Source organism: Octodon degus, unplaced genomic scaffold, assembly GCF_000260255.1.
Source record: "Octodon degus isolate 3935 unplaced genomic scaffold, OctDeg1.0 scaffold00020, whole genome shotgun sequence".
NCBI classification, from domain to species: Eukaryota; Metazoa; Chordata; class Mammalia; order Rodentia; family Octodontidae; genus Octodon; species Octodon degus.
In genome coordinates, this window is record NW_004524596.1 from 668,183 (window position 1) to 678,869 (window position 10,687).

General features: G+C 37.7%; 1 protein-coding gene across 9 annotated transcripts in view; it reads left to right on the plus strand.

Annotated features, from left to right (window-relative positions):
- The window catches only part of Birc6 (baculoviral IAP repeat containing 6), a 256,628-nt gene that overhangs the window by 70,299 nt on the left and 175,642 nt on the right, over positions 1-10,687 (plus strand). For all 9 annotated transcript variants that reach the window (XR_002820364.1, XM_004627598.2, XM_004627599.2 and 6 more), the window contains exon 10: positions 426-1,820. Coding sequence is in view for 8 of the 9 variants with exons in the window: in XM_004627598.2 (XP_004627655.1) it covers positions 426-1,820 (1,395 nt within the window). In the remaining variant the exon portion in view is untranslated. The remainder of the gene's footprint in view (positions 1-425; positions 1,821-10,687) is intronic.

Below are 10,687 nucleotides of genomic sequence, written 5' to 3' on the forward strand. Positions count from 1 at the left end.
TTTTTTTTTTTTTTTTTGTGTAACCGGGGATTGAACTCAGGCACTTGTGCTTGCCAGGGAAGTGCTTATTCCACTGAGCCATCTCCCTGGCTTTTCTCTATTTTTTTAAAAGCACTTTGCTTACTAATTCTCAGGAGAATTTTGAATTGAATGTAATTTTGAGTTCCTTGACCTTTATGAGTTTGTGAATAGGTTCATCTCAGATTTAAGTGTTTTAAAATACTTTTAGTATAATGTACTAACTGAACTAGTTAAAAAAAAAACAAAACTGGAGGCTGGGGATTTAGCTCAGTGGTGCAGGTGCTTGACTGGCAAGCATGAGAACTGACCTGAGTTAGATTCCTGATACCCTCTCTCCAATTAAACTACAGATTTTTATTTATATCATTAAGGCCATATCTAATATATACTGTTCCTTTTCAAAGGGCATACATCACAGAAGGAAGCCATGGAAGTAAGCCTTGATATAACAGCACTCAGTATTCTCCAGCAGCCAGAAAAACTTCAGTGGGAGATTGTTGCAAATGTGCTTGAGGATACTGTCAAAGATCTTGAAGAACTTGGGGCAAACCCTTGCTTAACAAATTCTAAGAGCGAAAAGACAAAGGAAAAGCATCAGGAACAACACAACATTCCCTTTCCATGTTTATTAGCTGGAGGTTTATTAACATATAAATCTCCTGCTACTTCACCCATTAGTAGTAATTCTCACAGGTCACTGGATGGTTTAAGCAGAACTCAGGGTGAATGTATATCAGAACAAGGGTCGACTGACAATGAATCCTGCACTAATTCAGAACTAAATTCTCCTTTGGTAAGGAGGACTTTACCTGTTTTACTACTTTATAGCATCAAAGAATCTGATGAGAAAGCAGGAAAAATCTTTTCACAGATGAACAATATTATGAATAAAAGTTTGCATGATGATGGTTTTACAGTTCCACAGATTATTGAAATGGAGCTGGATAATCAGGAGCAGTTGTTGTTGCAAGATCCTCCTGTGACTTATATTCAGCAATTTGCAGATGCAGCAGCCAACCTTACCTCTCCAGATTCTGAAAAATGGAATTCTGTGTTTCCCAAGCCGGGATCTTTGGTTCAGTGTTTGAGGCTGCCAAAGTTTGCGGAAGAGGAGAATCTTTGTATAGACTCAATAACTCCTTGTGCTGATGGAATTCATTTGTTGGTAGGACTGCGAACATGCCCTGTTGAATCCTTGAGTGCAATAAATCAAGTAGAGGCCTTGAATAATTTAAATAAATTAAACTCTGCACTATGTAATAGACGGAAAGCTGAGCTGGAATCAAATCTTGCTGTAGTAAATGGTGCAAATATTAGTGTAATCCAACATGAATCACCAGCAGATGTACAGACCCCTTTGATAATTCAGCCTGAGCAGAAGAATGTTAGTGGTGGATATTTAGTACTTTATAAAATGAATTATGCCACGCGGATAGTAACTTTAGAAGAGGAGCCAATAAAAATCCAACATATCAAAGATCCCCAGGACACAATTACCTCGCTCATTTTGCTTCCACCAGATATATTGGATAATCGAGAAGATGACTGTGAGGAGCCAGTGGAAGAAATGCAGTTAACTTCAAAGAATGGCATTGAGAGAGAAAAAAAGTCTGATATTTCTACTCTTGGACATCTGGTAATAACCACTCAGGGAGGATATGTAAAAATATTAGATCTTTCAAATTTTGAAATTTTGGCCAAAGTAGAACCTCCCAAAAAGGAGGGCACTGAAGAACAGGACACATTTGTTTCTGTCATTTACTGCTCGGGCACAGATAGGCTGTGTGCTTGCACCAAAGGTAAGCTCTTAGATTGCCTGTCAGATCTTCTAAAGACCCTGCATATTGCATTTGTGTGTGTGTATGTACACCATGTGAATTTGTTTATGTGTATAGTTACATGTTTAGATGTGTGTAGATTTAAACCCATATAGATGGAGATTATGTTTTCTTTAAATGATGAAGTAATCTTTCTACCATCTGGGGATCAAATCTAACCTCATGCATACTAAGCAAGCACTCTCATGCTGAGTTACATAGCCCTTTACAGTTGTGTTTTTTTGTTTTTGTTTTTGGGTTTTTTTTTTTTTTTTTTTTTGTCTTTTTGAGACAGGGTCTCACTATACAGTTCAGGCTGGCCTTGTTTGCTTTGTAGCACAGGCTGGTCATTCTGAGTGCTGCGATTACAGGTGTGAAGCAGTATGCCCAGCACATATTCTTGAGTTCTTTGCAGCCTTTAATCTGAAAGTTTTGAAATATTAAAACAATTTGACTTGTCATAGGTCATCTGAAGCGAAGTTAGGTTTGAATGAGCTAGTTCCAGAGTATATGTTTATGAGACATTATTTTCCAGAAGTGCAGTGAGGGTTTAATGATTTAAAGAGTGTTAAATGTTTAAAAGAATAATATATAAAATAGATGGATGATGTATTTTTAGAGTTTGGGCAGGGAGAATTGCTAGGATGTAATCATGTGATAGAGAATTTTAAATAAAAGAATTTTAAATTTTAACTGATAGGGAAATAATACTAACGCTAAAATAAAATACATAGTAATGTAGAGTATAATGTTTGAATGTAAAGTATAATATGTTTAGTGCTTATATACGTTGTGTAACTGTATAATATTTAAATCAGGCTAAGTATATTTATCTTCTAAAATGTTTAGTGTGGTGAAAACATACAGAGCTGTTTTTTGTAGCTGTTTGAAATGTATAAGATATAACTGTTAATTGAAGTCCACATTTATGCCTTGTACTCCGTAGAGTCCCTTTATTCTCTTTCTCTAACCTCCAGGAAACACCATTCAAATCAATTTCTGTGAAATAAACTCTTTAAATTGTGCATATGAGTGAGATCATGTGGTATTTTTCTGTTTCTGGCTTAATTCACTTAATAGAGTGGTTTCTATGACTAATATGCCATTGTCTGGATGCGCACCAGATTGTCTTCATGTATTCTTCAGTTGATAGACATGTAGGCTGATTCTGTTTCTTAGTCATTGTGAAGAGTACTTCAATGAATATGTGAGTGTAGATGTCTTTCTGACATTTGGATTTCATTTTCCTTGGATGTGCTATTGATTTTTTTTTTTTTTTTTTTTTTTTTTTTGAGACAGGGTCTCCCTATGCAGTTCAGGTGGGCCTTGAGCTCACTTTGTAGCCCAGACTGGTCTCGAACATGCAATGATTCTTCTGCCTCAGCCTCCCAAGTACTGGGATTATAGGCATACAGTACTATCCCTGGCTGGATGTTGATTTTTGTGTCTTGCAACTTTGCTGAATTCAGCCATTAGTTCTAGTCATATATTTGCTGGACTGTACGGTAGCTCTATTTTTAAATTTCTGAGGAATTTCTATATTGTTTTCTATAGCTGTTAGTAATATTGTGTGTGCTTTTTTTTTTATGCCCACCAACAATCTGCCAGGGATCTCTTTCTTCCACATCCTTACCAGCACTTCTATCTTTAGCTTTTTTTTTTTTTTTTTTTTTGCCATACTGAGGATTGAACTGGGGACTTTGCCCTTGCTAGGCAGGTGCTTATGCTGCTGGGCTATATCCTGGCCCCCTCTTTAGTCTTTTTGATATTAGCCATTCCTACTTGGGGTAAGATGAAGCATCACATTGTAGTTGCATTTTCCTGGTAATTAGTGCTGTTGAGTATTTTTGCATGTCTTTGTTGGCCAGGAGTGTATGTTCTGACTATAGAATGTCTATTTAAATTTATTGCACATTTTAAAACCCAGTTTTTTTTTTTTTTGCTGGAGTGTTTTTAGAGTTCCTTTTATTCTGTATTCTGTTTGTCATCCCCTTGTCATATGTATATATTCCCAAATAATTCTGTGTATTGTCTCTACATTCATCTGTTTCACTGTGCAAAAGTTTTACAGTTTGATGCAATTCCTTTTGTATGCTTTTGACTTCTTGTCAGGTTGCCCATTCCAGTATCCTGAAGCTTTTACACTATATTTTCTTTGAGTCGTTCCATAGTTCCAGTTCTTATAGCATTTAATACATTTTGTGTTTATCTTTGTAACTAGTGAGGGATAGTGGGTCTAGCTTCAGTGTTTTTGCACGTTGGATATCCAGTTTTCCCAGCAGTGTTAAAGATTGTCCCTTCTCCAATTGTGTTTGTAGCATCTTTGTCAAAATATCAGTTGGCTATAAGTGTGTGGGTTTGTTTACAGGCTCTCTGTTCTCTTCCACTGGTCTGTGTATCTGCTTCTGTGGTAATACTGTACTGCTTTTGATTATTATAGCTTGCATGTTTTGAATGCACGTAGCATAATGCATCCCTGGTTCTTTTTGCTTAGAAATAGCATTGGTTATGTAAGGGGGTCAGTGGTTTTATATAATGTCTAGTCTTTTTTTTTTTTTTTTTTCCCCTATGGGGGATCAAATTCAGAACCTTGCACTTGCTAGCCAGGCACTTAAACTGCTAACCTATCTCTCTGACCTTTGTAATTCCTAGTTCTGTGAAGGTTGCTATTAGCATTTTGATAGGGATTACATTGAATTTGTAAATAGCTTTGAATAATGTGAACATTTTATTTTTTTTATTTATTTTTTTTTTAATATTTATTTATTTATTTATTTATTGTGTGTGTGTGGCCAGCTCAGCCCACCAGGGGGCGGGGCTGGCTGGCATGTGGTGCTGGGGGATTGAACCGCAGTCCCTGTGCTTTGCTTAGCTTGTTCTAAGTAGGTGCTTTAGACCACTGAGCCATCTCACCAGCCCAATGTGAACATTTTAACAGCTTGCATTTTTCTAGTTAATAAACATGGGATGTTGCTCCATATTTTTGTGTTTTCTTTCATTTCTTTTCTCAGTGTTGTACAATTTAATTATAGAGAATTCACCTTTTTGTTGTTGGGTGTTTTGTTTTTGTTTTAGCTAGCCCAGGCTGTCTTCAAACTTCCTCTTGCCTCAAGTTCTGTGTGCTGGGATTAGATGTCACCACCATAAATTCACTTCCATGGTTAAATCTTTTTTTTTTTTTTTTGGGGGGGTGCTCCTCCAGGTGCCTTTAGGGCATTTCTGGTTTGGTGGGAGTATCTGGGTTTGAACCACAGCATCCTGAGACTGAATGCTTCAGTTAAGCAGGCACTTAAAACAACTGAGCTAATGGGCAGGCCCCCAAATTATTATTATTATTATTATTATTATTATTAATTTTTTTTTTTTTTTTTTTGCAGAACCGGGGCTTGAACTCAAGCCCTTGTACTTGCCAGGGAAGCACATACTCTACTGAACCATCTCCCTGGCCCCTCCATGGTTAAATTTATTCTTACTTATTTTGTTCTTTTTTTGGTAGCTATTGTAGGTGGGATTGCTTTCTTGATTTCTGTTTCTATATCTTTGGTATTGATGTACAGTGATGTTATTGAGTCTACATGTACATTTTTGTAACCTGCAACTTTCTTGAATTCAACCATTAGTTAAAGTCAGTTTCAGGGGGCTGGTGAGATGGCTCGGTGGTCTAGAGCACCTAATTAGAACAAGCTTAGCAAAGCACAGGGACCGTGGGTTCAATCCCCCAGCACCACATGCCAGCCAACCCCGCCCCCTGGTGGGCTGAGCTGGCCACACACACACACACACACACACACACACACACACAGAACTTAAAAAAAAAAAATAAAGTCAGTTTCAGGGTTTTGTTTTTGTTTTTTTTGGGGCTGGCTCAGAATGCCTTCAGGGCAGGTTTGGCTGGCTTGCATTCTTGGGATCGAACCACAGCTTCCTGAGCCTGACTGCTTTGTTTAAGCAGGTACTTAGATAACTGAGCTAAGGGGCAGGCCCTTGTTTTTTTTTAAAATATGGGTTTCACTATGCAGTTCAAGCTGTGCTTGAACTTAGGTGGTCTTCCTGCCTCAGCCTTCTGAGTGTTGAACTTACAGGCGTGTACCACCATGCCCAGCCTTGTTGTGGGCTTTGAGTCTTTTGATGTATAAGAAAATATCTGGGGCTGGGGATTTAGCTCAGCGGTGGAATATTTGCCTAGCAAGCAGGAAGCCCTGGGTTTGGTCCTTAGCACCCCCCCCCAAAAAAAAAAGGAAAGAAAAGAAAAAGAAAATTTGTGGGTTTTTTTTTTGGGGGGGGGTGTACAGGAGATTGAACTCAGGACCTTATGCTTGCCAGGCAAGTGCTTATTCTACCAAGCTATCTCCTTGACCTGGCCCATTAAGAAAATACCTGCAAACAATCATGATTTGACTTTTCTTTTTCATTTTGGACGCCCTTTATTTCTTTTGCTAGATTAAGTACTGTGCCCACTGTATTGAATAAAAGTGAAAAATAACACAAAAATGGTTAAAGAAGTACGCATCCTTGTCCAGGTCTAAAAGATTTCTGCTTTTCTCCACTCAACCTAATGTTAGCAGTTGGTTTATTATAAATAGCTTTTATTATGTCAAGGTGTATTCCTTGTTCAGTGTTTTTATTGTGATGGATTGTTGAATTTTATCTGCTGCTTTTTTTTGTATTTGTTCCAGGATATACAGGGTCTCACTACACAGATCAGGCTTGTAGTGATTTTCCTGTTTTCAGTCTCCCAGGTGCTGGGATTATAGGTGCACACCACCACGCCCAGTCTCAAGGTGTCAGCTCCTCTGAGGGGTGGGACCGCCACAGCTCACAGGGGATTGAACCCCAGTGTCTGTGTCTGCCTCAGCAGGTGCTTTAATCTGCTGAGCTATCTGGCTGGCCCCTTTGGCTGCCTTTTGTGCCTTAATTGAAATGATCTTTTTGGTGTATCACTCTGTTTATAAGGTTTGCTGTGTTTATCGGCCTCCCCTACCCCACTGTAGATTAAAACCATGGGCGTTCTGTCATTGAGCTGTTGTCAGTCCTTTTCAAATTTTGAGGCAGGTCTCACTGAGTTGTCCAGCTATGCTTCAAACTTGGAACCTTCCTGTTTCAGCCTTCTGAATAGCTGGAATTAATGAGCATACACCACAACAGCCAGTTAATGTTTATTGATTATGAATTTTGAATTGTTTTTGCATTCTTGGTAATATCTTTTGCTCATAATGAAACTCTTTCTTTTGTGGTATTGGGGATTAGCCCAAGGTATTTGCATCAAACTGTATTCCTATTTAAATTTTGACACAGGTCTTGGTAAGTCACTAAAAACTCAGGCTATGCTTGAACTTGTAAATTTTTCTGCTTCACCACATGTAGTGAATACACTTTTAAATTTATTGTATTTGTTTCGGTAATATTTTGTTGAGGATTTTTGTTTCTGTGGTCTTCAAGGAGAGAGTGTCCTTATCTGGTTGTGTATACTTTTCCCCTCTCCAACCTCCCAACACTTTCCATTTGAACATGGGAATGCTGAATTGGACCTCCCATCTTTTAAAGTTCTATTTGAGACATGGTTTGACCAGGTTGCCCAGACTGGCATCAAACTTGTGATTCTCTTTCTTCAGGCTCCTGAGTACCTGGGATTATAGTCATGTGTCATTCTGCATGGCTCCCTCACCCTCCTCATTGTCTTTCTATTTTAGCAGTGCTGGAGATTGAAACCAGGGCTTTCTCATTAAGTTACAATCCAACTTTTTTTTTTTTTTTTTGCGGAACTGGGGATTGAACTCAGACCCTTGTGCTTGCCAGGGAAGCACTTATTCTACTGAGCCATCTCCCCAGCCCCTATCTCCAACTCTTTTATTATTTTTATTTTGAACAGCATTTTGCTAAGCTGAATTTGTGCTCTTACCTCAGTCTCCCAGTGTATTGGGATTATTAGGATATGCTGCCACGATGACGTGCTTTGTGTTATCTTTTTAGACTTTCATTTATTGCTGCTATGACCTTCATTAGTTCTTTCTTTTCACTAATTTTGGATCTAGTTCTTGTTTTTGTAGTTCCTTGAGATGTAGTGTTAGGTTGCTTTTCTGAGATGTTTGTACTTTTTTGATGTGGACATTGATTACTGTATACTTCTTTTATTTATTTATTTATTTTGTGTCTGTGGGTGGCCAGCTCAGCCCACCAGGGGGCAGGGCTGGCTGGCATGTGGTGCTGGGGGATCGAACCGCGGTCCCTGTGCTTTGCTTAGCTTAGTTTGTTCTAAGTAGGTGCTTTAGAACACTGAGCCATCTCACCAGCCCCTGTATACTTCTTTTAATACTCTTGCTGTATATCATAGATTAGGTCTGTTCTAGCTCCACTTTTGTTTGAAGAAATTTTTAAAATTAATTTCTTCTGGATCCATTCATTGTTTAAAACTAAATTAATTTTCATATATATTGTATAGTTTCCAGGGCAGGGGAGATAGCTTGGCAGTCTAAGCACCTGCCTGGCAAGTGCAAGAACCCAGGTTCGATCTCCAGTGCCAGGTTTGATCCCAAGTATCACATGTTGTGCGGGTCTCCAAGCCCCAGGTTCACCATGCCAACCACCGAAACCAGGTGTGGTGGTACAGGCCTATAATCTTAGTGCTGGGGAAGCTGAGACAGGAGGATCACTATGAGTCTAACTGCATAGTGAGACCTTGTACCAAATAAATAAAAGATTTAAAAAATTTTATTGTATAGTTTCCAAAGCTTGTTTCTTTGGTTGCTGATTTTAAGCTTTATTGCAAGGGGAAAAAAAAAAATCCTTGATGTGATTTCAGTGTTATAAAATTTGTTGAGACTTACTTTGTGCCTATTATATGATCTATCCTGAAGAATATTGCATGTACTGATGAGAAAAATGTGTATTTAGTAGCCAGTATATAATTTCCTTTTACTGAGTTGACCCCCCTTATTGTATAATGGTCTTCTTTGTTTCTTTTCTTTTGATTTAAGTCCATTTTGTGTAACTTGTTTTCACTTGTATTCATGGAATATCTTACCTCATCCCTTTCAACCTAAATGTGTCCTTAGAGGTAAAGTGTGTTTCTTGAAAGCAACATATAGTTGGGTCTTGTTTTTATTTTGTAAAATCCCTCTGTGACTTTTAATTGGAGAATTTGTCACTTCTATTCAAGGTAATTATTGATAAAGTCTTATTGCAGCTTTTATGTAACATGTTTCTAGTTTTGTTGTAAAGTCTTTCCTGGTGGCTAAGTGAATTACTCTAGTAATGAGTTTTTATTTCTTTATTGTATTTGTTTTGTCATAGATTTTGGCTTTGTGGTTACCATGAGGCTTACAAAAACATCTTTTGATTATAATAAGCTATTATGAAATTACAGCATCTTAGCATCATATGAATAAGAACAGGAACAATTGAACAAAAGAACAAGAGAAAATATGCCTATAAGAAACCTCTGATTGAGTTCTGCAGTCTCCTCTGTCTGCCTTCTTCTTCTGCTCCCCAATAGGAAATTTAGCCAGATGAGCTTAAGACATAAAAGTCCTGAGAAATTAGCCACTTTGAAAATTGTCTCAGTTGTTTTTAAGGATTGACTAATTGTATATCTGAGAGGATCAGATTACAATTAAGGGGAAGGAACTGATTTTGTTTCATAATGCATTTGTGGCAAGTACTTGTGTGATTTTTAAAATGCATGTGACGTATGGATGTGGCACTGTCTTTGTATTTTCAATAACATAAGACTTTCTCATGGAGAATTATTGAGTCTTTATGAAAATAAATCTATGAATAATAGTGGGGACATTGGCCAGAGGTATATATGAGATGAATACATACAGTTAAGGGATTTTTGGAGCCACATGCCCAAAACAAAAAGGAATGCGTGATTAGAGATTAAAAGATAGCCTACAGGACTAGAAATCCAAGTAGGATCAAAACAGTTTGCCTTACGGAATGAATACTCTGACCTCTCCATCTTACCTTTATTCTGATTTATTGCTTAGATTGGCTCTAAGGTCAGTCATGTAACAGACCTTCTCCTGTGCCCTATATGAATTCCTGCACAGATGTCATCCTTCTTTTGTCCTTTATCCTTGTATTGTGGTTCTGTTACTAAAGAACAGGGCTGTTGTTAAGAGACTGTCGTGCTGAAGGGTCTCAGTTATGGGCAGGCCCTCTGAGACTTGTTGGAATTTAAAGTGGGCATTGACTCTGAATAGTCTCTCATTTTTTGCCTCATTCCACAGTTATGCACTGAGACAAATAATATGTGTTCTAAGTTAAGCTTTCCTGTTATTAGAGATTGACCCCTAAGACCATGTGCATGCCAGGTGGTTTCTCTCATCACTGAACTACGTCTGCAGACAGAGCCTCACTAAATGCTTAGGCTGGACTGAAGTTTGAGATCCTCCTCCTCAGCCTTCTCAGTTGCTGAGATCATGGGCTTCCACCGCTACATACTTTTTAAATTAATTGCAAGTAGGATTAATGATGTGCTGCATGCATATTTAACAAGACAATGTTTGATAAAAATTTAGAAATAGGATATGCATGTGAAACTTTGTAAAAGGTATGAACAAATACAGGAATTTCTTTTTTTAGAAACTAGAATTAAATATGAAAGTTAAATTGGTATTTTGCTTGGTACAGATACATTTAGAATAGAAAGGAAAACTTAATCGAGAAGATAGAACTAAGAAAAATCAGTGCAATATATGGACTGATGCTAATATGTAGTCTTGGAGACTGAAAACAGGAGAATCTCTGTGAGTCCAATCTATGTAGTGAGACCCTGTACTAAAACATTAAAAAAATGTATGATACTTGACATGTTAATGGTTTAAGAACTTTTTTTTTTTTTTTTT